The 27303-nt window shown below is 43.5% G+C and overlaps 2 protein-coding genes across 6 annotated transcripts in view; one reads left to right on the forward strand and one right to left on the reverse strand.

Moving 5' to 3' along the window:
- Positions 1–5093: 5093 nt before the first annotated feature.
- On the forward strand, positions 5094–17079 carry slc2a12 (solute carrier family 2 member 12). Its single transcript, XM_042096376.1, has 7 exons — positions 5094–5200; positions 6053–6172; positions 7708–8075; positions 8930–9962; positions 12802–12924; positions 14519–14651; positions 15507–17079. Exons 2-7 carry the CDS (start codon positions 6082–6084, stop codon positions 15589–15591), a joined length of 1833 nt encoding a protein of 610 aa, XP_041952310.1. The 5' UTR covers positions 5094–5200; positions 6053–6081; the 3' UTR covers positions 15592–17079.
- A 2114-nt stretch (positions 17080–19193) lies between these two features.
- The window catches only part of tbpl1 (TBP-like 1), a 12366-nt gene continuing 4256 nt past the window's right edge, over positions 19194–27303 (reverse strand). For all 5 annotated transcript variants that reach the window (XM_042096422.1, XM_042096421.1, XM_042096420.1 and 2 more), the window contains exons 7-8: positions 23187–23281; positions 19194–19624 (exon numbers count right to left, since the gene is read on the reverse strand). In XM_042096422.1, coding sequence (XP_041952356.1) covers positions 19545–19624; positions 23187–23281 — 175 coding nt within the window. In that variant the 3' untranslated portion in view covers positions 19194–19544. The remainder of the gene's footprint in view (positions 19625–23186; positions 23282–27303) is intronic.

Raw genomic sequence — 27303 nt, forward strand, 5'->3', positions numbered from 1 at the left:
TTCCGCTCATGGGGGGCCACACAATAAATTAATTTATGTTACTATACACCAACAGGCCTGTAGGTGGCCGGAGACAGTTTTCTGTGAATATCTCGAGAACCGTAGGACCTAGGAGGTCCACCTTTTTTTTGTATGTTGGTCTTAAGGGGACATGTCAACCCATCCCATTACCACTTATTTCATGTATAGCGCCACCTAGTTAAAAATTAAAAAGCAAAAAATTAGGTGTTTTCATCACAATATCTCTGGCTGACAGTTTGCATACCAAGCCAAACGGTCTACAGAGGATGCAATCTGCTCTGCCCTCCACCCAGCCCTCACCCACCTGGAAAAAAGAGACTCATATGTGAGATTGCTGTTTATAGACTTCAGTTCTGCATTCAACACCATAATACCACAACAACTCATCTGCAAACTTGACAAACTGGGACTCAGTACCTACCTCTGCAACTGGCTACTGGACTTCCTCTGTCAGAGGCCTCAAGTAGTACGTGTTGGCAACAATACCTCAAGCAGCATCACACTGAGCACAGGGGCCCCCCAAGGCTGCGTGCTCAGTCCTCTGCTCTTCACCCTGCTGACGCATGACTGCACTGCAACCTACAGCAACAATCACATAGTGAAATTTGCTGATGACACAACTCTGGTGGGTCTCATCACCAAGGGCGACGAGACTCAATACAGGTTGGAGGTCGACCATCTGACCACGTGGTGCAGGGACAACAACCTCCTGCTGAACGTCAGCAAGACCAAAGAGATTGTTGTTGACTTCCGGAGAGGTCACACCCAACACCTGCCACTGACCATCGACGGTGCTGTGGTGGAGAGAGCGAGCAGCACCAAATTCCTGGGGGTGCACATCAGTGAAGACCTCTCCTGGACCACCAACACTGCATCACTGGCGAAGAGAGCTCAGCGCCGCCTGTACTTCCTGCGGAAACTCAGGCGAGCAAGTGCTCCACCAGCCATCATGACCACATTCTACCGAGGCACCATTGAGAGCATCCTCTCCAGCTGTATCGCTGTGTGGGGCGGAAGCTGCACTGAATACAACAGGAAAGCCCTGCAGCGCATAGTGAACACAGCTGGAAGGATTATTGGTGTTTCACTCCCCTCCCTGAAGGACATTTACACCACCCACCTCACCCGCAAGGCGACCAAAATTGTGAGTGATGCAAGTCACCCTGCTCACAATCTGTTTGATCTACTGCCCGCTGGGAAGAGGTACAGAAGCCTGCGCTCCCGCACTACCAGACTCACCAACAGCTTCATACACCAAGCTGTAAGGATGCTGAACTCTCTCCCTCCTCTCCCCCCTCCACCCTCAGCTACATAACATCCTGGACATTGGACCCACAATGGCCGCCTGCACTACTCCACTTGCACACTGTACACTTTGCAACTTGTTGTTGTTGTCCTGAAAACACAACACTTCTGCTGCTCTTACATAACTTGCACCACTATGCCACTTTCTTTCTTACTTAGGTCAAACAGAACTACCCCAGCCTTTTATTGGCCTGACTTTGCACTAGTATTTTATTGACTGTCTATGCACAATTTCAACCAAATTTTGCTGCTCTTATTTTTTCATTATATGTGCCCTCTTATTTACTTATTTACTTACTTTTTTGTTTACTTGAATGTTATGTTTGTCTGTAGACTTAAATTGGTAAAATATGTCTTGTCTTCACCGTGGGATAGTGAGAAACGTAATTTCGATCTCTTTGTATGTCTGGAACATGTGAAGAAATTGACAATAAAGCTGACTTTGACTTTGATTTTGACTGACATGGTCAAAACTGCACGAAATTGAAAGTGTAGGATCATTATGACACCCTCCAAATGCATGCCAAGTTTTGTGAACTTTCGTTCATGGGGGGCCTTACAATAAAATAATTTATGTGTACCTTTAGTGACCGTACACCAACAAGGATTCCCGGGACTCTGAAAGACCGGGGTACACGAAACTTGGTGGGCATGTAACCCCACATGGATAGCATGGAACCATCATTTTTCGTTTTGATCTGTAGCCCCCCCGCTGGACTGGACCCCCCGAAAGGAGGGTAGGGCAGACAAAGTTTTCTGTGAATATCTTGAGAACCGTAGGGCCTAGGATGACCAATTGTTTCCGTATGTTTGCCTCCAGGGGTCATCTTAACCCATTCCATGTGCACACATGTGCATAAACAGATACACACGCACACACATACATTCACAGTAATCATACGTATGACACATACTCACACAGTAGACATATGTACGCATGCATGCACATGCACAAACACAGGCACATACGCAGACACACACACAGGCACACACACAAGCACGCACGCACACACACACACACACACACACACACATACATAAACATAAACATGTACACGCACACATGCACACAAGAATTTCTCAGAATTATGAACAGGCAAGATAGGGGTGGGGTTGTATAAAATGAATTTTACATGTGAAATCTATGAACTAATCATGTTTTGGTACTTGTTGTCTAGCAGATACCAGTGAGAATTGAGTGTGGATAATGCAATTTAGTGAGACAGTTAGAATCATATAGGCCTTTCAGTGTGATTTATTTTTGTGGAAAAAATGTGCTGGACTGGGCGGCGGTCATATTTTGTACCGCTCTGCGGTACATCTAGTTGTTTCAATACCAATACTAAGTGAAGAATCTCGATACTTTTGCAATTTTTTAAAATCTGATTTGGTTTGTGTGATTTGTGAGATCATTCACATCAGTGGCAATCATGGAATTTGATTGACCCTCCACACACACACACATAGTGTTGGGCAAGTTACTTCAAAATCGTAATGTATTATGTATTACTCATTACTGTCATTTCAAAGTAATTTTTTACATTATAATATTAATGTATCTGAATTGTAAGGCATTACACTACTATTGTATTAGCCTACTTTTAAGTTACTTTTACCAAAATATCTAGAAATATGGATTTGGAATTCTAAATGCAGTTTATTATGCTCAATTCAGCTCATTGCACTTCTAATGGAGGGCGATGTGGTATAAGATAATGACTGAGCTAGGCTTAAGGCTAACAACAGTAGAATGCAATAGGCGCAGTGATGTCTCATGATGCAATACAAGGAACAATCATAGCCAGAATTTTGTTAAAAGCAGACCAAAGGTCGAAGTCTGGTCAATTGTGATAGAAATGCTGTAACTTTAGGCTTAGGCCTACTCATTAAAATCAACTACCTGTATATTGTAACTCAAAACTTAAAGACATGTCAAGATAGGCTACACAGTGCCGCTGCTGGCCATTTTGGTGCCCTAACTGGTGAAATACTGTATTAACCTAAGTATGTCATCATATGGCCAACTATAAGGATGTAATCTGCCTGTTCTCATGGATGGGTAGTATTTCTGAAACATGTAATATGTATTTCAAATACAAAATAGTATTTTGTCATTTGTATTTTATTGAGTTGAAGGAAATGGCTCTGTATTTAGTATCAAAATACTTTATTGGTGTGTATTTTTGCATTTTATATAAATACTGCAAAATACTATATGTGAAAAACACTAAAATGGTAGATACTACACACAGGTGTAATGAATAATTGATAATTAGGCAACAATGGTTTATGTTTACTGCAATCAGCTAATGTGAGAACAGCTGTGTTCAACGACACTCCCAGCTTTTCAGTGACGGCTATTGCTGAAGCATCAGCTCTGGTCTGAAGTATAAGTAAGTATAAGTATATACTTTTGATCCCGTGAGGGAAATTTGGTCTCTGCATTTATCCCAATCCATGAATTAGTGAAACACACTCAGCACACAGTGTACACACAGGGAGGTGAAGCACACACTCATCCCAGCGCAGTGAGCTGCCTGCAACAACAGCAGCGCTCGGGGAACAGTGATGGGTTAGGTGCCTTGCTCAAGGGCACTTCAGCTGTGCCTACTTGTCGGCGTTTGAACCGACAACCCTCCGGTTACAAGTCCGAAGCGCTAACCAGTAGGTCGTATGGGATAAGCATCAGCTAAATGTAAATGTAAATTCTTGAATTATTCTTAATTCTGATCACGCTACATGAACTTGCATACGGTATACTATTTGGTATGACAGGGGCCAAATTGTATTGTTTTTTACTATATAGTTTTAATAGGCTAAATGTTTGGGATAAAAAAGCTTTTTTGCAGTGCTTCCAAACTTCCTTGAATATAGTATTTTGAGTATTTTCTAAATACAAAAATACAGTATTTTATTTTGATACATTAAAAATGAGGGTAGGCCTATTAGGTATTTTATTTTAAAATACATTATGATGTATTTTTGTCCATCCCTGTCTGTTCCCAGCATTAGCACAACACTGCGATGGTTAGCTTGTCACCTGTGACGATATATGCTAGGCCTAAGTGCCTGACCTATGTGGGTGCGTTTGGAGATGCCTCATGAACGTTGTTGAATAGGCTTAATTTATCCTGGTGCCACACACCTTGCATGTCGCTGTTCGCTTATTTCCTCTGTGCATGAAGTTATTGTAACCGAAAATAATGATAAAAGGCACAACTCCGGGAGGGCTTCTTGTCGCCATGGTCAATGCATTTTTTATACAGTATATCTGTGAGTGTGCGCACATGCGTTACGTTGCACATTATGGCAAAGGGGCCATGCCGCTCGTTATACGTTTTCCAAAGTATTCTGTATGTAGCAATAAAATAAAATAGAAATACATGAATACATTTAGATTTTAAAAAAGGAATAATTGCATGAAATAGAGCTTGTTCAGGAGTCTCGAAGCTCGAGTCAAGTCTGAAGTCTTTTGAGTGGAGTCGTAAGTCAAGTCTGAAGTCATTGTTTTTGCGACCTCATGCTTTTCAGCCAATCAATGACGTTTCTTGTACTTGTAAGTTCGCTAAAATATTGGTGGGGACAATTTTGTCATCTCAAAATTTTGATTAGGACTAGTCCTTAGCGTCCCACCCTAAATCTATGCCCATGGTTGGAGTGTTTGCAGCTAATTTGCATTATTGGGCTGCCAGGGGCAGGGCAATCCCTCTGGTTTGGTGGAGGAGTGGGCGTGGTTTAGTCATAGGCCCTACTTGAGGCGTCTCCAAAACAAGGCTTGGGTAGACTAGGCTACAGTCTGGAATAGGTCCTGCCGAAGTTAGAAAGTCAGGGGACAACAATGATTGCGACCAAACCAAGAAACTGATCCATGAAGGTAAGGTCCAAACGAATGCTGCCGTTTCCTTGGCGCATCGTTTTCGCAAGCATATATGTGTATGAAAATAAACTTTAATGTTGCGATTTTAAAACGCTAACTTTGAATAGCAGCTGTCCCGAAATCTAGGCTAGATTGTATGCAGTGTTGGCAGCTGTTAGCCATGAATATAATCTACTCTGATGATTTAAAATGTGTAATTTTAAGGAAACGAGGAGCTGTTTTGCTCCTTTGTTTTGCAAATATTTGGACCTAGTAGTTCTACTCGGCGCTGTTTTGCAGCTGCAAAGCTCAAAGATTCATTTGGCCATCTACTGTTGTCGGCATACTGTACTCACTGGTATGGGGAGTCACAGTTGATGACGTCTCAGTTAATTGTGGTGTAAGTAGACGTGCATATTAGCAGCCAATTTTCTGTTTCCTTTGCTAGCTATTTTTTAGAAACTGACTGTAACTGTCCTACAACTGGCAATCTTCTTCAAGTTGCCAAAACATGCTTCAAGCCCTGGCACTTTGGAAGTTCATGGTTTTCGTAGTTTGAGCTATTGTTTTCTTGAAACATACAAATAAACAAAAAATGCTGTCATTATCACCTCTAGGCTACTATTGTTAGCTCTTCTAGTGGACTAGACAGTTCAATCAATATGAATTCCCATCTGGTTAACACACTGTCATCTGCTGAATTTGCTGGCACCTCTTTGTTCATAAGTAGGCTAGTGTGCAGGTATGTCTTCTGGACTACATCTGAGGTTGTCTTGCAAAGAGCTATTCTGCTGGGCCATTGTGCTCTCTTAATCTTAGGGATGGCATCTCAACTTCTTTCTCACCGATTTGCTGTATTTGCCCCCTCAGCACAAATAACATCTGAACTATAAGGAGCCATGGATGGCAGAAATGAGTCCGAAACCCTCACCTCAAATGACCCCAAACCCTCAAGCTCCACAGGGAGCTCTCTCCTGCAGACCAGCACAGGTAGTGTGACCATGGTAACCAGAACTAATAGACACTCTGCAAAGTGGTTGGCCTGGAAACCAGCTCTAGATAAATGATGTGCATACATCTTATGCATAGGGGTTAAGGGCTATGAATCATGTACACTTTGAACTTTAAATGCACTAATCTGTAGTATGGTCACCTACATTGTGGTTAATAAATAAATATGGCAGTGGAATTTTACTTTAATACACAATTATTGGCATAACAAAAAGGAAAAACCTGTTGGAAAATGTAGAACAGAACCATACTGCAATACACTGTCTCCACTATTTTCAAGCGGTAGCATCGCCACCTAAAAAAACGGTGCACCTGGTTTTGATACCCGTGGTAGTGCGTCTGACACTTTGGATAGAATTCAGTCCATTTACGTCCCTCTCTCTTCATTTATAGGGGCACAATTCATTAATATATCACGAGAGAGAGAGAGAGAGAGAGAGAGAGAGAGGGAGGGAGAGAAAGAAAGAGAGAGAGAGAGCCTGTGTTTTGGATTTGTGATATGAGAGAGCCTTACAGTACCTCTGTGCTGTGTCAGCCACACTTTGCACCACTGATTACACTATCTTGTGTATATTGCTCATTAATGACTATCTTATTACTGTAACACACATTATGTAACCTCACACATTCAAGCACTTATTTGTTAATTTTCACATACACACACGCACACGCACACACAAGCCTGTGTGGTCCTTTGCACAGTATGCAATCACCGAAAATGTTTGTGTGTGTGTGTGTGTGTGTGTGTGTGTGTGTGTGTGTGTGTGCGCATGTGTGCGTAATCCTGAAACCTATGCTAGAAATTTCCACCCAGCATGGCAGCCGCAAAGACGCTTTGAAGGTTGGAAAATAAGGAGTCAGGGATTTAGCGTGGAAAGTAGGCCGTTTATGCATGTTTACGTGCTTAACAGAGGAAATATGCCAATATGCAAACCTAAGGGTGAGGGAGCTAAAGCTAGCAGACATGTCTAAGGGAGTGCGTCTGGTGAGAGATGTAACTCCCCCCACCCCCCCCCACCCCCGACACACACACACACTGTTTTTTAAGGAAATTGAATTGGCAGACAATTACATAATGCAATAGCAGCATGATGAACACAACTGAACATCGCTAACTATATTCACCCTTTAATGCAATAGCAGCATGATGAATACAACTGAACATCGCTAACTACAGTATATTGACTCTTTTTAATACAATACCAGCATGAAGAGCACACCTGAACACGACTAACTATATTCTATATTCACTCTTTTCCTCTATGATTCTGCTTCTCTCCTCCACTCCTCTGTATCCCTCTCTCCATCTCTCTCTCTGTATCCCTCTCTCCATCTCTCTCTCTGTATCCCTCTCTCTTTCTCCTTTGAGCATCTGTCTTTCTTTCCCCCACCTTTATTCTTTCTCCTTTCCCATGTCTCTTTCCATCTTTTTGTCTTCCACCCCTTACTTCTTCTCTCTCTCTCTCTCTCTCTCTCTTCCCCCCCCCCCCCCCCCCTGCACCCCTCATGTCCAGGTTGTGGTGTGGTGCTGGTCCTCTCGGCCCTGGTGGCGTCGGTCAGCGGGCTGCTCCTGGGCTACGAGATGGGTCTGATCTCTGGGGCGCTGCTGCAGCTGCGTGAGGCCCTGTCGCTGTCCTGCCAGAGCCAGGAGCTGGTGGTCAGCTCCCTGCTGCTGGGCGCCCTTCTCTTCTCGCTGGCCGGCGGCGCCGTGCTCGACCGCTGGGGACGCCGCTTCGCCATCATGCTCACCGCCGCCATGGCCGTGGGCGGCACCCTGCTGATCGTGTGCATGAACTCGCTGGCCGCCCTCGTGGCTGGACGGGTGGTGGTGGGCATGGCCGTGGCGCTGTCGGGGACGGCGTCCTGCCTCTACATCGCAGAGGTCAGTAGATACTGTCAGTAGATACTGTCAGTAGATACGGTCAGTAGATATCGGTACTGGTCACTCAGTTCAACTGGGCTGTGAATACTTCAGCTGTTAGTAAACCACAGAAGGCAAGCACACAAGTACTTAACAAACACTAAAACCAAACTTATACAAAATCTACATATGTAGTATGTATGTGTGTGTGTGTGTGTGTGTGTGTGGGTATATCTGTGTAATAGATATACTGTAGGGGTGTAATGGTACACAAAAATCACGATTCAGTAAGCACCTCGGTGCTGAAGTTGCGGTCAGGTACATTTTCGGTATCAAAAATCGGTACAATATTGCTGGAAAAGGTTAATTGACATACAACTTCCAGCAGAGGCTTTTATTGTATTTGCGTGTCCGTGTTTTAGGGACATTGGAAACGGGCTTCAATGGCCTCTTGGCCAGACGGACCTGCAGAGCAAATCCCAAATTTCCCCAAGTGTTGTATGGGTATTCCCAGGCTACACATTCCCTAGACATTTATTTAATTTAAGTATTAATACATTATTATTCATTTAAAATGTTTGCCTCCTGTTCATGGCTTATGTGAGCCTAGGTGTTTACAGAGTGTATAGTGTACAGTGTGTCTGATTTGTCTGTACGAGCTGATTATGTGTGTGTGTGTGTGTGTGTGTGTGTGTAGGTAGCCCCTCAGGGGCGACATGGCTGTCTATAGTTTACAAGTACCAGGCTGTACGAGCTGATGATGATGTATGGGTTTGCATGTTTGTGTAACGATACATGACTCTGTGTGTGTGTGTGTGTGTGTGTGTGTGTGTGTGTGTGTGTGTGTGTGTGTGCGTGTGTGTGTGTTATTGCAGGTGGCTCCTCAGGCATGGCGCGGGCGCCTGGTGTGCCTGTACGAGCTGATGGTGGTGCTGGGTGTGCTGTTGGGCTTCGGCCTGAGCTACGCCTTTGTGGCGGTGCCCGGGGGCTGGCGCTACACCTTCGCCGCCGTCATCCCCCCTGCGCTGGCCCAGGCTGCTGCTATGTACTTCCTGCCGCGCAGCCCTCGCTTCCTGCTGGCCAGGGGCAAGGAGGAGGAAGCCCGCACCGTGCTGGAGCGTCTTAGGGGGGCGTCAACGTTGTCGACGACAACAACGACGTCGGCCGGGTTGTTGCCGGGCGCTGCAGGGTCTCCCGCGCTGACCGTCGTGGAGGAGGAGCTTCGGACCATCCGGGCCGCCCTGTGCCGGGAGATGCAGCACAGCTTCCTGGACCTCTTCCGTTCCCACGACAACATGCGTCAGCGGCTGCTGGTGGGCGTGGGGCTAGTGTTCCTGCAGCAGGCCACCGGGCAGCCCAACCTGCTGTCCTACGCCTCCACCGTGCTGCGCCACGTGGGCTTCCAGAGCGGCCAGGCCGCCACACTGGCCTCCACGGGGCTGGGCGTGGTCAAGGTGGGCGGCACGCTGCCCGCCATCCTGCTGGTTGACCGCGTGGGGCCCAAGGCCTTTCTGTGCGTGGGCTCCGGGGTCATGACGCTGTCGCTGGCTGCGCTGGGTGCCGCCACCGCGCAGAGCCACACGCAGGTGCAGAGCCTGTGCCAGAGCTCGCCACCGACGCCCACCCCCCACCCCGGGCCAAACCATTCCCACTGGGGACAGGGGAAGGGGGAGCCCCTGGGACTGTACCAAACCGCCCTAAACCTCAGTGAACTCAGTAGGAGCTACAGCCCCGCTTGGACCAACAGCAGCAGACAGGCGACGGATCAGCGTCAAGGAAACTGGAGCCTTGCCGAGGATTCTGGGGGACGGAGTGCTGGAGACATGGGTGTGTCCTCATCTCTGAAGTGGATCTCATTGGTCAGCCTGCTGGTGTATGTGGCAGGCTTCTCCTTCAGCCTTGGACCAAGTAAGTAACTGTGTCTAAAACACCTTTAATAGGCACATGTTTTACATACACACACTCATACACTCCCTTTCTTTCTCTGTCTCTCTCTGACACACCCACACACACACACACACAGCTGTACTTTCTACGTAATATTTTACAGGCGACAACTTCAGACACCTCAACTACAAAAAGCTCTTGCTCTAGTCTGCAGTACAGTGTCGTAGCACTTGTAGTAGAAGATGTGATCCTATAGACCCTTGCGCTACTCTGCAGAAGTGTTGTAGCTCTGTACTAAGATTTGTTATCCTAAAGACCCTTTCAATCTGTTTAAACCGGTTTAAACAGATCAAAACTGACGTTACTTTGAAATCAAAATTAATTGGCGAGAATTCCGGTGGGATATTGACCTAAAGTGTGTTGAAACATGATACCGAGTGTGAACGTATGTGTCATAGCTCATCTTAGCTTGTCCCCTGCCAAGAAATCTGGCGCTAGTTAGCCGATGCTACCAACAGTTTTTCGATGGGGGTGCCTCAGGCATCGGCCTAGCCATGCAAATAAATCACTGTTTTACACCATTTACGAGGCTCAACGTAGCTCCATACTTCATTGGTAGACTTCCAAGGGCCTTGACATTTAAAACGAGACATTGAGAACTTTGAAAAAGCACTGGTAGTTTATTTACAAGACGATTTATACAGACAGTACCTTCATGAAGTTTACCGTTCGCCGCCATCTTAATTTTAGTCACGATAAGACGAGAGACGAGTACGAATGAACAGGTATGATAAGGGACCAGATTCCAAAAAGAATTCAGTGGAGATGCATGGATTCCAGTTGCTGCTACTGGAAGCGCAGAAGGGCAGGGGACAAGCCGAGATGAGCTATGAGACATACGTTCACACTCGGTATCATGTTTCAACACACTTTAGGTCAATATCACAACGGAATTCTCCTTTAATGCTTTACAAAAAGTCGACGGAATGTCGAAAAGATGTTTTTTAATTTTTGTTTGTCCCCAAGTAATGATTAGCTCAATGTTGTTTTCTGTGCCACGGGAAATGCCTTTGGAAAGCACATGTTTGTTCATGCTGTTGAAAGGGTCTATAGTCCTTTCTGATTATCGACACGCATGCTTTAGGTGAAAAACAGCTAACATTTAGACAAAGTCTACATGCTTAACATTAAGATTAAGATTAGGGGAAAGGCTGGAGATAGAAGCCTCACCGCTTGGCTCTGAGCATACTATACATTACAGGAGCTTGACACACATACGAAAGTGTGTCATTTAGTGCTGCACGATATATCTAAAATCTATCGTTATCGCGATATCAACGCTTGCGATGGACATACCCCAAAGATTACTTAATTTTCGATAAATGTCGATACATTTTCTGTGCTGTGCGCATTCCATACAGTCTATGGTGTATTCACATTCTGAATGTCAACATATTTTACCAAACCAATGCTGTCATGCTGCCCTAGAAGCCCGTTGATCCCCTACCAGTTTAGGTGTATGGTGTTTTAGGTGTTGAGGAGGGAGCTAATGTCGCAAAGAGTCTGGCCTAGATCCATTGGCAAACATTTATTTCCTGGTTGGTGGACGTTTGTCTGAAGTTTGAAATCATTGAAGTTCAATCACTAACGTTTGGTAATGACGTATGTTAACCACGGGGGACACAACGATATTGATAGGCGTGCAACTTAAACATAGTCGCTCTCAGGAACGCCCTCTGTTCACTGGTTCGTTCGGAGACAAGTTGCCGAAGTGAATGAGAGCTATTCCAGACGCAGTACTGTAGGGAAAAGAAATCGAGCGGAAGTACAGTACGTAGGCAGGCGGAGGCCAGGCTACTCATTTGTTGTGGTAGTGACCAAAATTATCATATGGAGTAACATGAAAGTAAGTGTGTAAAATTACAATGGGGTATATATTTTTTATGTGAGTCAATGCATCATAATCTTCTATCATTACTTCATCAAGATGTAACATTTCCTTCTGTAGATTTATTACATTTTACAGTATATTTCTTAATCAATACACAAAGCAAGGCATTTGTCTTCAATCTTTCAATAAACTTCATATTCATTTTTACATACCTTCATATAAAAGAAAGAAAATGCTTGTGGCTTTTGCTGACCCTATTTCATATCTGTTCCATTGAGATTTGTATGATTTAGGCCCCAAAAGCCTTTTTATTTTCATAATTTCACACCGCATAACAATCTGTTAAATGTAAAAATGTGTATGATATGTATTTCACAAACAACAAAAAACAGTTTAAGACAGGTATATCACATAAAGGCTCACTGTTAAATCACATCTGTGTAAAACAGAATGCCACCAAATATTGCACAGCACTTGGGTTCCCTGAGCTTTTCTCTTCTCAATGGAGGGCTTCAATCTGAAAGCTTGTAGTCACCCTTTGAGTTTATTCTCTTCATATCTGTTAAGACACATTCAACAATGTATTCAGATAATTTAAAAACATATCCTGCATTGTAATCAGACACAAAAGTATTTTACTTTTGACATTTTCCAGTAAAATGGGGCACACCAAAAGACAGTGAAAGGGGGTAGTGAAGTAGGAGTGCTGGAAATACTTGATTTATTGAAAGAAATATGAGCGATAACTCACCTGGTAAACTTTCAGTGTCCTTGAGATGTTATTATACTTACTGAATGAAGAAGGACCTCTTATCCCCAAAGATAAAGAAATATTGTGAAAACAATACAATACAAACAATACAACCACATTTATTTACTTATGTTTGACACTCAGGACCACAAAAAGGCCATGTCACGTGAACCACCTACTAATCTGTGTGTGTGTGTGTGTGTGTGTGTGTTCCGCAGTGGTATACGTGGTACTCAGTGAGATTTTTCCGACTGGGATCCGAGGGAAGGCTGTATCCGTGGTGTCCGCCTTCAACTGGGCAACAAACCTCATCATATCCATGACCTTCCTCACCATCACAGGTACACACACACACACACACACACACACAACAAACCTCATCATATCCATGACCTTCCTCACCATCACAGGTACACACACACACACACACACACACACACAATATCCTGACGTAGCACTTAGGACTGTGGCTATTCATTATGTAAGATTTTGGCATTTTTTTATGGGAGCCAAATGTAATACGTCATCTTACATAATGAATAGTTATGATACAAACAGCAGACACACACACACACACGCACACAGACACACACTGTGTAGAAAGCAATCAGACCCCAGCCTTTATGAGCTTCTCACCTCTGTGTGTGTGTGTGTGTGTGTGTGTGTGTGTTCAGGGCCTTATCTCCCTCTAAGGTAACGATATCAGCCGCGGGTCAGTCTAACTCTAAAAGCTAACGTTACTCGGCTAGTTCTGCATTCTCAGCAGAAAGTCTCATAAATAGATAGATTAGCTAAATCAATATATCAGTTCGACCTTTTCCCTATTAACTTGTGGTGCCGATGAGTACTGTGGCGAGATCAGACTGGCTAGCATTCCTACAAGAGCTGCTTTAGACGTAGGGGGGGGAGAAGAGACTATTTATGTCCTACATATCCATTTGTATGCTGATCCACTACCTCACTGAAACACACAAATAACGCAGTGCGCTAAACGCAGTATCACCATGACTGGCTACTTCAGAAGCAGGACTTGGTTCCTGTCTGTGAAGAGGAGTCTGGAGTGCCAAGATATGGGAAGTGGTTTTATGGCCTCTGGTTTATGGAACATCCAGTTGCCTAACTGGCATAAGATAAGCACGGTAGCGCGGCCATTGAACAGGTCCGTTTAGGCATGTAGCGTTGTAGCGTGTAGCCAGAGGGAGTAAAGAAACATGTAAAGAAGCAAGTACATTTGCGGATTATGACGCATGCCAAGATAACCAAAAAGGCCCGGAGTCATTGAGCTGAATATGAATGAGACAGGTGTAGCCATAGCAGACAATGTGGGCTGCTCTGGCAAAGTCAGAGTCTCTAAATCTGGTTTTTCAAGTAGGACTGGTCCAAACTCCCTCAAAGCACATACAAGGAACAGATTAGTTGCTCTAGTGGATGTTTGATTGAAGTAGGCCAGGCTATTTATAGATTTATTACTGATATTTTTGCTTACACACACACCCTACACACAAACACACTATCATGGCCTAGGGCAACCAGACAGTGATAGAGGACGGAGGCGTGAAATGTTTTAACAATAACGAGGGTTTATTTTATAAACCACAACGAAAATGAACGATAACAACACTAGACTAATGTATAAGCAGGTAGTAGTCAGTTCTCAGTAGTGAGGTGCGGGCGTGTGTTGGGTGTAGGAAATGTAGCGTATGCATGTTGCGTGTTACATCAAAGGAAATATAAAGTAAATAGAGCAGCGGTAGCCGGCACAGCAAGCAGCTGTATGCACTTGGTAATGTCACAAATCCTAGCTACACCCACTTATTGTTGATATCAGTAATCCCCGGTGTCTGTAACGCTAGTCTTCCTAGTCAGTCTGCAGAACTGGTCACACTGATGATGTCACTGCTGCCCCCTACTGACCCCATTGCTCTCGCCCTGCAGAGAAGATTGGCCTGCCCAACGTGATCTTCTGCTACGCAGTGATGAGCTTCGTCCTTCTCATCTTCGTCATCCTCTTCATCCCAGAGACCAAGGGCAGGTCGCTTGAGCAGATCTCCAAGGAGCTCGCCATGAAGTGAGACGCCAAACCAAACACACTCATCCACACGCTGACATTATACACAACCATGAAGTGAGACACCAAACCAATCACACTCATCAACACGCTGACGTTATACACAACCATGGGATTTACCTACTTCTTAAAAATGGAGCATACACATATGTAGTATATTGAATTGATTAGTAAAAAAACTAGGGCTATAATCTAATTAATTACATACTCTGTGATTAATTAATCTAAATTAATCGCATATATAATTTTTGCTGTGAAAGTATTTTAAATATTTCTTTGCATTGATGTGCGACTATAGAGTTGATGAACTCCGGTGATATGCAAATTCCTTGCTGCAGACATTGCAGAGGACTTTATTTTTAACACTTTATTTTTATCAACACCATCAGGCCGTTTTTTAAAAGTAAATGTTCCAATCAATGATCCAGGCAGCACGTTTTCTTCTCTCTCCTTCATTTTACAGTCTAATTTTTACTGACTAGAACGGCTCGGGGTCAAAAGTCATACGGAATCGATTAATCTGCACAAATTTTTTTAATCAGTTATTTTTTCTCAAATTCATTAAATAATTGAAATTAATCAGTTATTTTGACAGCCCTAACACTATCTCCTAGTATTGCTTTATGTTACAGATAGTTTGTCAACATTTTACATTTTGTTAACTTGTGATAAGCCTTTCATTTAAAACATTTTCTTTTAGCCTTAAATGTAATGTAAACAGATGCGTAAAAGTACACATGAAACAAAGGTCAACATATAGTACGCAGAATGCGCTGCGTCACTCCAGTGTTCTCTTACGCTGTTGTGGTCGCTATGGAGACATTCCTGTTTTCTCCATTTTCACTGTTCTCCCAGGAACAACCTCCGGGACAGGCTGTGCCCATGGCGAAGGACCGACACCTCAAGGCCTCAGGAAGTGAAAACGCTGACCTCAGTATAACCTTTCACCTCAAAACAGCAGAGACTTTTAATTTGTAGTGGACACTTTTGGGTGGTGGGGTGGTTGGAGATGCTCTCCGTTGTCAGAGCACAGGTGTGATGTAATGTCATCAGAGGACAGGTGTGATGTGATGTCATTAAACCAGAGGTGGAGAAGTCCGGCTTCAGAAAGTAAAAGTCCTACCATGTATTGGTTCTACCTGTGCTCTACGGGTGCTCTCACTAAATAGCTGATTTATAGGAACGTCACCTATTACCAACCATCACGTATTTCCAACCACTTGTGTCACTCAATATTCATTTCTATACCAACCAAGACGGCGGATTCCTAAAGAAACGCAAGCACCATAGATTTTGTTCAAATCTACATACCTATGGCTACTGAAAATTGTAAGGTTCATTTATCAAATGTTATTTTGAAGTATTAAAAAACATTGTTGTTTTATCATTTTCGAAGGAAAGGGTTGGTAATTGGTGGTTTTACGATACCTGGCTGAAGAGTTCCAGAGAGCCAGACTTTTCCACCTCTGCATTAAACAAGGTGTGGAGGAGGGACCTGGATGGTTGATGGATTAAACCTGACATGGTTCTGGCTTGGATTGGGACAGTCAACAGCCAGTTCTGTTTGTTTGTTGTGTTTTGGGGGGGGGGGGGGATCACAAGGAGACGCTGCTGCTCAGGTGATGTCTGTGTGTGTGTGTGTGTGTGTCCACACAATGACTTTTTTTTGGGACAATGTATGTATGTGCAGGAGTTTCATCCTGAGGTGTTTATCTTTATGTGTGTGATAAGGGTGTACTGTCAGGGTTGTATCAGGTAAAAATTGCCCATCCTGAGATTGCTAACTGAGATTGTGTGTGTGTGTGTGTGTGTGTGTGTGTGTGTGTGTGTGTGTGTGTGTGTGTGTGTGTTCCTCCTGAGTTTGCTGCTGTAGTGACCTAAATGCACCTTTTATTTACACCGTGAACTAATCACCAGCAAGTGGCTAAGGGCCAAAAAGGGTTATTTTGTTCATTACTTAATCTTGGCTCTCTTTCTTAATCACAGATGGTCTTTTGTTCATTACTTAATCTTGGCTCTCTTACTTAATCACAGATGGTCTTTTTGTGCCAGTTATTTCAGTACTTGCTAGTTGAGAGCTCTTTAACCTTCGAGGCAGAAATGGATGGATCTTTTTTTTGCACAAAAATGGCTGTTGTTGATGCATGGGCCTGTGTGGAGCAGATCCTTACAGACGTTCCTGTGTGTTTTATTATGTAATGAGGGTTGGGAATAGGTTTGGAAAATCCAGATCATCAAAGACGTTGTGTCTCAAAGACACCCCAAGAGGCCTCGCTTGTCTCATGGAGAAAAGGGACGATGACGGGTGAGGTGTGGGACATGACTGTTCCAACTGTGCCAGCATTGATAATTCACAACTTGTTTTAGAGCTCAGTGAACATCCAATTGTAGATTTGTGAGTCACAACTAAAGCGTCAACAAAAATTAATTCCATGTATTGTTTATGGTTTCTTTGTTGTTGGTTTTTTTTTTTTTTTTGGGGGGGGGGGTCTGTACAGTACAGGGGAAAACAAGGATAAACTCAGTATTCTAGATTGTAGAGATACTGATAAACTCAGTATCTCAAAAGACTGAGGAACAAGGCACTACTTGTTTGGTCTAAGCAAGTGAGGTTAATCATTCCGAGTGTGACATGTCATTCCCTGAGGCCATCCAGGATATGCTCTTTGTAGTTCTGTTTGGGTCTGGAACACATCTGGAATAGTAAGTACTTTAGCAAGATTTTTGCTATGCCAACAATGTTCTGGTGTTTGCAAGGTTTTACAAGCCAGTGGGGTATACTACAAAGCACGTTAGACATATCTAGGCTATGTAGACATATCGAGGCTTGACAAAGCCTTGACTCAGGGGTATACGTTAAGTGATACTACGATTGCAGTTATGTGATATATTTGTGAAACTAGGCTTTCAGCTCAGATCTGTGCGCGTTCTCGGTGTTGGGATGACTTTGGCCAATCGTGTAACGTGGAGACGCACAAGACCGCCTCTATTTAAAAACAATTACTTCCGCATTCATGAGCGATAGCTTAATCTACACTGCGGTGATTTTTTGTGTCTAACCTATAACATCAAATAAATCAATTGTCATCAGTTGTTGTATGGTACGCACAGCACTATTAAAGCGCATTCGAGATCCAAAATGTTAGTAGAGGCGGATCTCCACCTGTAAGACATATGACAGAATCCTACACGAGATAAAAACGAAGTTAAGACAATTGATTGGTCAGTGTGCGGTAGATTACACGATTTGAGCTATAACTTAGCACATAACCTCCTCCCGACCAGGTTTGGTTGACAGCATAAGATACCATGGTGATATAGCGACACTAAAACAGATCCACTTTCGTGTCACAGCATAGCCTGGCTTTGAGCGCAACATACCTCACTAACCCACTAATCGAGATTCGTAGTACCCCATAGGTAGCGAACTCGCTCATTTTTCCCCCCAAAACTCACGTAATGCTGCTTTGAATTAAATCATACTGCCATCAAACTGTAATTATCAGACACTGTGCATGTTTGACAACAGCTTGTAGCTAATGATGGTGTTTTCATCAAATTCACAATTTAAAGGCACACTTAACAAGATCTGCTCTCGGGCGCAATAAATAAAACAAACTAAATATGCGTCTTTTGCAACAAAGTATGAACATAACTCCGATACAATTTAGACAGCAGTCTGTAGAAAAACACTTCCTGTAGCATGGGGGGGGGGAACTTTATTGAATCTTAACAAAAAACTGTTAAGAGTGCCTATTCATTCCTTGAACAAGAATAAATCAAATATGACAGCATTTGTTTTAGGTTATACACTTTTTAGAATTTTTTTTATTTAATTTTTGAAAACATTTTTTTTACAAAATACAAAAAAAATGAAACATGACGTTGTGTGAGACTTTGTACAGAACCCAAAACTTGCCCTTCAGAGATGAACTTGAGTTATAACTACAGAACCCAAACTTGCCCTTCACAGAGATGAGTTATTACTATTCTTTCATAGCAGGAGGGCTTAAGCTTGCTTCAGAGTAGGCAGGTATGCTCAGGTACGGCAGTCTACATATGTGGGGTCACTCGATGGAAGGGCTTCAAGTGTTATGAGTGTTATTACTGTTAAGACAGTCTTTGACAGAACATGGCTAACAGTATGTGTAGTAAAATACAGAGATACAATTATTTTTAATTAAAATGAAAAAGAAAGACCGAAACAACCAGTAGGAGTGTAATGTGCAGTCACAGATGTTGATGTAAAAGACGATTTGCCAGTCAGTTCACATAGTTAAGATAAAAATAAACAAATAATAAAAAAAAAAATCCTATCACATCTTTACATTGAGAGCCCACAGTTCTCTCGCTCTCTTTCACACACACATTCTCTCTTTAACAAACACATTCATTCAGTCATGCACACATTCTCTCTTTCACACACATATTCTCTCTCTCTCTCCTACTGATCATAAAAGGACTGGCGATAAGAACTGTTCAGGACTGTCTTTCCCTACTGTTCATTGTGCTACGGCCAATTGAAAACAAAACAGAGCCTTGCATGTTTATCACTCTTTGTTTCAATGATTGTAGCACAACGATTTGAACACAACAGCCAGTCTGATGTTGGCTTTAAGCATTACACCCTAGGAGTCCTCAGAATGTTCAGGGTTTTTTTTAGCTGGGGGTGCTCGATTAAATTTCACAAGTTCACAATGTTCTCATGCAACGGTGTCTCCAACGCTTGCAACTCAAACCCGGGAGGACTGACGGTAGGACGGAGACCCTCTGGGGCAAAAGCTGCCACTCGCATTACAACCAACCAAACAAACAAACAAACAAAAAAGTTAAAATCAATTAAAAACATCTTTTGTAAGGTGCTTTTCAATGTGTGTGTGTGTGTGAGTTATCTCAGTGCTTTATCTTCCGACATTCGAACAGCAGCGGGTATATCTGCTCCACGGCAGTGGCCACAGTCTGCACATCTGGTCCTGGGGACGGGAAAGAGGAACATCAACGTTTAAGAATATTGGAACTTCAGAACTTAAAGCCTAGTGATCACATCATCAGCTATGCACAACAAATCCTAACTCGGTTATGGTTACTGACCAGACATGTTTAACAATAACCGCAAACAATGTGCTTACATTGTAATAACATCAATAGTATAATCACAGTGTTTGTTACAGAATGAAATTGTTGCAGTTTGGTCAAACAGCCTCACACACACACACACACACACACAGGTAAGTGATCATGAGTACTGTGAGAGGTCACGGTAGAAGACTACTGTGGTACCATGTTCCATATGTGTTGTGCATGCATTACTTGAAAAGAACTAGCTCCAGTTATGTATGAACAGTGAAGGCAAGATCTCTTGTGAAAAACGTGAACTTGAAGAAGTGAAAATTGAACAATATGAACTATGAATATTGAACAACTTGAAGCTACATCTATAAGTGTGAACATGCTTAACAAAATATGGGAACTGCATTACGAATATAATCAGTGTGAGCCCTGCTTGTTTCCCTGCAACAAGAAGCTTCCATCTGGGGGTGATGGAAGACAGTGACACCCTCAGTGTGTTTGAAATGTCCAGTCGATTGCGCAATTTGTCTAGTTGCAGTCATTGCCGAAAACCCGGCCTCGCATAGATACGTGATGGGAAACGTTTTCAGCGCTTTTACGGCTATCTCGGGATATTCTGCTTTGGTTTTGATCCAAAAACCCACCAGAGAGGTTTCCTTATACACACTCTTAAGACCACCGTCATTTGCAATTTCGATCAACTGCTCTTCCTCCTGCGCTGACAAGTTAGGACTATTCGGGATATTGACAAATGGGTTGCGGACCCACTCATTGGTTTGCCGTGAATCTTTGAAGGATGGAAACGCTCAAACTCATTTGAGAGCGCAACAAGGTGATCGCGCACCAGCTGCGAGAGAAAGGGCCCTGCCTCAGTCTCTCCCAAAACCCCCACTACTTTTTGGAACATATCAAATACACCCCGGTCCACTCGTCGTCCCTACAAATCAAGCTTGGCTTTAAATGCAGCGACTTTATCTGCCAGTTTAAAGACCAGTCGTCATTCTCCCCTGGAGTGACAGGTTGAGGTCATTAAGCAACCCGAATATGTCACACAGGTAAGCGAGTTTTGACACCCAGTCCTCATCACTAAAATGTGCAGCTAACGGTGACTTTTTTTCTGTAAGAAATCTCTGCAGCGGCTCTCGCAACTCAAACACTCTGGCCAGTGACCTGCTAAAGATGCTTGTTTTTTGTTGCTCATTCTAGCAGTTTAGCTAACTTCGTGTGACACTACCGTTCGCCAAGAACTGATCAAGTGAAGTGAGCTGACCTGAGGCTGCGCAGCGCTGAAGGCAATATGTAAAAGTGTTGAAGGCGGGACAGACAGACGTAAGAAAATAGACCTTGCAAAATGCAAACATGCGTGCAATCAAACAACTGCATATAGGCCTATGCCATGTAAAAACGTGACATTATTGCGAATTAAATTTAGTTTAGTTTGCATGCATTTTTTTTTAAACTCATGTCGTAGGCTACGGCCCGGTTAGGAATGTCCTGCGGCCCGGTGGTTGGGGACCGCTGGTCTAGAGGTTGATTCTACACCATAGTATTTGTCTAGAGGTTAATTCTAGAGAGCTTTATTTTGCCCTACACAAAAGCCTTTGATGAAATAAGGTGGGATAATCTAAAGCTCTGAAGCATGTTGTAACTTTTAATCTCAAATATTTGGGTTCTCAAACACAATTCTCTCTCACACACACACACATTATATAGGGGAACAAATGTTTTCTTCCTTTAAAGGGCCTGGTTGGAGTGCTTTGATCCATAATCTGCTCTACATGACCACATTCCACCACACACTTATACAGCCCCCCTCTCTCTCACACACACCTGAAGTCTAATCATATATTATGATACTTTATTTTAAATGAGGTCTAGCTGATCTTATATAACACATAAGGATGGAAAGAACATGGGCTACTGTAACCCTACTGGCAGATAAGCCCACTGTTTTGTGTGTGTGTGTATACACATGGGAGAGAGAGAGAGAGAGAGAACGTGTGAGTATGAGGTTGTGTGAGTGTGCATTGTGGGTTGAACATTTACAGGAACTTTCACTAACGTTAATGAACATTATTATACGGCTCTTCACAATGCAAGTAGAATGCTCCATTGACTTGAATGGGATTTCCGAAAGTTCTAGCGGTCATTATTTCTTGGAAAAGGACCTCTGAAAACAAGAATGACCGCTGTCAATGGCAACGGAGTTTGTGCTTGGAACTTCATTCAAAAGTGAAAGCAGACGGTTGATCAGCTGTGTTCTAAAGAATGTTTGATTCAAGTTCAGCGTGTGTTGCGAACTATTTGTTTCGCAAAATCCACAAAAGCCACGACGAAACGGTAACAAATAAGTGTAAAGAGACATATCATGGAGTTTATTTTTTCGTTTTGGCAAGTAGCCGTATAATAAGCGGGATAATGTATAGAACGCCAGTTATTATGGGAAAATAAGTCCCTAATAAGTCGGGACTTATTTTCCCCATAATGACCGGCGTTCTATACATTATCCCTTACATAACTGATGATTCATTCAACCCGGATGTCGTCCACTCGCCCCCATTATGAAAAATTCCTCAATAAATTACTTTATTGAAAAAAGCCATTTTACATTCAAATTTAAAGTAGATATATGATCGCCGGGGCAACATATTTATTGCCAATTTTACAAGGCATAAGGCAGGACACTTGTAGGAAAACAAAGAAAGATGAATAGCAATAATGAAAACGTGCTGTTTTACATTCAACTTTTTGAAATGTATTTGCTAGTCGCAGCAATTAATTTATTGGCACTTTTACGTGGCTTAAGGCCACGGACCGTAGGCCTGTTGCAGGCTACTTTAAAAAATAGGCTGGACACCTGTAGGCTAATAAAAAACAAAAAAACATGATCTTTAAACAACTTCCTGAACCAGCGACTTCCTAAAGTCACAGGTTGGTTAGTCTATGTTCTTATTCAGAAAAATGAACATATCTGGGGTGAGGCGTCTGCACAATCAGTTTACTGTCAGTCCGCCTGCTGAAAATACTTGCTCAGGTGGGACAGAGGTTGCGGGTACATAGCGCCGTGCTACATTAGCAAGCCTCGGGAATCTTGTTGCGTTGATTTTCCAGCAATCTGTGGGATTTGTATTTAGGAGAGATGGGCTATCTTTGAGGTAACTCTCCACTTCTGCATGAGAAATTTGTGCTGTTCTAAAAGTGTGCGAGACCTTAACAATTATTCATTTAGTTTTGAAATCAGTCGACTAATTTCTTAATGACAAATAATGGATCATTGATTATTCATTAGAAACCCTAGTGTGTGTTTATGTGTTTGAGTGTCAGCTTGCATGAATGTGTGTGTGTGCACTTCTGTGTATGTGCATGAGGTTGTACCAGTGTATTACTGTATTTGTGTATTACTCTGTACTTGCATGAGTAAGTAAGAGAGTGTGTGTGTGTGTGTGTGTGTGTGTGTGTGTATACCTGTGAGAGTGATGCTGCCGGTGGAGAAGATCTGTATTGTAGCCCTGAGCTGTTTAATGCGGTATGATGCAGCAGGGTGGAGTTCAGGCTCATAACTGAAACACACACACACAGATAAAACAGAGACACACATTAGTAAGAGCCAGGTGTGTTTGGTGTTGGTATTATTTATGATGATTTACACAGCGGTCATATTTTGTAAAGGTCTGGCAGGGAAATTTTTGCTTTCGTAAATGCCGTGCTTTCTCAAATAAGCATAGAATCACTGCTCATGTAGCTGGTTACAATTAAGCATTCTCCTTCACCAACCTATGAGCTTAGCCAGTCACGTCAGTGGAACGCTGAGACCCTTCTCATCTGCTGATACAGCAACAGGAGAGTCATCCACTGCTATCCTGCTCCTCATTTGGGAGAATCGGGAGAATTTACAAATTCCCGGTGGGCCGGTGCCGTTTTGGGGCTAAAACTGAGCTAAAAAGAGCATGACATTGCTGTTTGAATATTTTTTCTTTGCTATACCTTCCGAGTAGCCTGCACGGTGTGACTGCAGTTCCTTTTGTTTTCAGAATGTTCATTATATCCATAACCTTAAGTATTTCTTCAGTGATTGGCAAGTTACCACCAGAAACCAACGATCACGTCAGACCTGTCCATACTCTCTCTCCTGTGCGCATGAAAACTGCACACGTGTTGTAGATTTGTTTCAGTACTTTCTATCTGCTTTCCTTTTGCAATCTCGTTTTTGTTTAGGTTATCTAGTGTAACAGAGGCAAACTGAGCTAGCATGCTAGTTTTTGTTTAGGTTATCTATTGTAACAGAGGCGAACTGAGCTAGCATGCTAGTTTTTGTTTCGGCTATCTAGTGTAACAGAGGCGAACTGAGCTAGCATGCTAGTTGCGCGTGTAAATCCTCACACCCCTAACCTTAAGAACGCTTCTAACCGCTGAGTTGGAAGCCTGGGCTTTTAGCTCAGTGGTTAGAGCGTTCGACTACCATGCCAGTGTATGTCGAGGTGGCGGGTTCGAGGGCCGTGAAAGGCCGACGAATTACGACCTCTGTTACACTTGCTCGCGTAGTCCGCCGCTAGAATTATTGGTCAGTAGTTAGAACTGATTTGTCTTTTGTTTTCTAAAAAGATGGACAAATGCCAGCGACAATGTCCACCCCCTAATAACGCCCCTGTTCATAATCTATCGGGACTGAAGGAGCAAACAATCAGTGTTAATAATTAAACGGTAGCGTTTGTGTTTGTCTAATGTTATCCTCTTGCACTAGTAGAAGCTAACAGAGAAGCTGTAACATGCTGATTAAAAGAAACAGCCGGGTTCTAACGTTAGATTGGCCATTAGCAAGTTCTCTGAACAGTAAAGGGCGGCAAAGTGCGATGCTGGTGTGTGGAGTTGTGCTGAAAACAATGGAATCTAATATAATTAATGTCGTAAGCGGAGTGTGCCACAGTCATGGCGGCGCCGGTGTATGTAGCCCTGCAGACCCAGCAGCGAATTCACTTCCTGAGAGTCTTAAGAAGGAACAAGCTGTGGGGGCGCTATGGGGGTGCTGTGAGGGGGCTAAGGGGGGTGCTGTGAGGGGGCTATGGGGGTGCTATGGGGGTGCTGTTAGGGGGCTATGGGGATGCTGTGAGGGGGCTATGGGGGTGCTGTGAGGGGGCTATGGGGGTGCTATGGGGTAACTGGTTACAGCGCCCATACCATATTCGGGCCCACGTGCCCATGAGAGTCCAACCCATGTAATTTCCTGGTCCCTCCCGCCCCATGTCTCTCTCCCACTCGCTTCCTGTCCCTCTCTCTACTGTCCTGTCTGATTAAAAGGTATAAAAAGCCCAAAACAAATATTTAAAAAAAAAAATAAGGAGAAGGAGGAGGAATAAACTAGAGGAGAGGCTGCTGGTGTCATTCTACCATGCCACCATCCAGAGTGTGATGTCACACTCCGTCACTGTGTGGCACGCCGGGTGCACCGTGGCTGATAAGAAGCTACATAGGGTGATAAACACCGCCGGAAAAACACTCGGCTGTCCCCTGCCCTCCCTGGGTGACATGGCCAGCTCTCGATGGCTCTCCAGAACTCAAAGGATTATCAGAGACCACCTCCATCCTGCACAGCACCTGCTCTGCCTGCTGCCCTCTGGAAGGACATGCAGAAGCATAAAGACAGAACAAACAGACTGAAAAACAGCTTCTTCCCATGGGCCTACACACCAATGAGCCATGGGCCTACACACACGAGCCTACACACACATGGGCCATAGGCCTACACACGCATCGCATACACACACATGGGCCTACACACACATGGGCCTACACTCACATGGGCCTACACACACGCCATGGGGCTACACACACATGAGCCATGGGCCTACACACACGCCATGGGGCTACACACACATGAGCCATGGGCCTACACACATATGAGCCATGGGCCTACACACACACCCATGGGCCTACACACACATGAGCCACGGGCCTACACACACGAGCCAGTGACCCTCTGATAAAGCATATGCTATACTTTCTCAATAACAATAACACACGTGCAATATCTACAACCAGTGCAATAATGTTTCCATGTGCAATAGACTGTCTGTCTTAGCTAGCTAGAAGCATCCATGAACTTCAAAATGCAATGAACTATCCAGCAGGACACCAATATGTCTTACTAGACTGCAAATTTGCAGACAGAGGACCAAGTGCATTTGTCAAACTGACAACAGAGCTAGGGGAGCCAAATATTATAACTTCAGTTTTGTTGTAATTCAGTCCTAACTGTGTAGAGTTTACAATCAAACATGCTATTAGGAAAACAGTCGTAGCCTGTGTGTTTTACATTTAAAAAAACAAACTTGGTTCTAGTACAGCTTAACTTTGTACTACAGACCTTCTTCCACTCGGTGTACTTTGTTGGCCAAATCAAGGCTGCATATTTTACATTTACCACTTTAATCTCATTTGTGTAGAAATAGGGTTGATGAGGTGAACACCCTGCAGACCTGCCTGGCACTGTCCTGCTTTTACCACCAGAGGGCGTTCACGCACCATTTAACCAGCATAACTGCATCTCCATGCCTGATTTGCTTCCTCCTTTTCAGTTTTGAGTTTGTTAACCCATTTACTCCTGAAATGCCTGCTAAAAACGCCTATAGAATCCTATGGCATTCTAGACTAAATAACCTTATTTCCTAAGGGTTTTCTGAAAAAAAAAAAGAATTGTCAACGTCTACCAAAGCAGCATCCAGCACGAATGGGTTAAGGTAATTTCTAGGCTTTCTGTGTTCCTGTAAGGAATTTAGACCAAACCTGTGAACCTAACATGCTCACAAGCAGATTTTCTTCAAACCCACTCTGTATCTCCTCCTTCCTACTGAGAAGCTATTGGACGTAAGGTGACATTTTCTCACTGATCTATCCAATGCACAGCCAAATTAATTTATATTGCCCAGGCCCAGAAAGGATTTGTTGGAGGAAGTCTATTTTGCCACTTCTGGGACCTATAGGCCAACTGATGTATAAGCTAGGCTAACGGTGGGGGTGTAGTGAATTATGCGAAGCTAGGCTAATGGTGGGGTTGTAGTGAATTATGCGAAGCTAGGCTAACGGTGGGGTTGTAGTGAATTATGCGAAGCTAGGCTAATGGTGGGGTTGTAGTGAATTATGCAAAGTTAGGCTGGGGGTGTCTGAATTATTGCATGCACAGAAGGAATGATAGCTTTTCATAGTTGTCTGGCATGCGAGAGGGAACAAACTTGGTCTTAGGTGTAAACTGAACTAACTCAGATCAGCTGTATCAAACCTTAGTCTCAGAGTTTCCCCATCTCATCTCAGGGTAAATCAACTCAGAAATCGAGGTTAGACTGTAGACTAGTTTGTTAAACCTCCTCCTCTGGACTGTTCCTTCAACCAAAGAGAAACATGAAGGCACGTCCTAATACACCAATATAATAATACACCAATTCATTTATTGTCGTCAGGTGCCTCCAGCCTTCCAATCTGAGGGTGCACTACACCACTAATACTCTATGCCGACCAATCAACTACACTGCTGCTTGAGGAGTGGAGGGGTGCGTTTTGGACTGGATCAAATAGCAATCATTCACCAAGA

Source organism: Alosa sapidissima, chromosome 6, assembly GCF_018492685.1.
Source record: "Alosa sapidissima isolate fAloSap1 chromosome 6, fAloSap1.pri, whole genome shotgun sequence".
In the NCBI taxonomy this organism is placed as follows: domain Eukaryota; kingdom Metazoa; phylum Chordata; class Actinopteri; order Clupeiformes; family Clupeidae; genus Alosa; species Alosa sapidissima.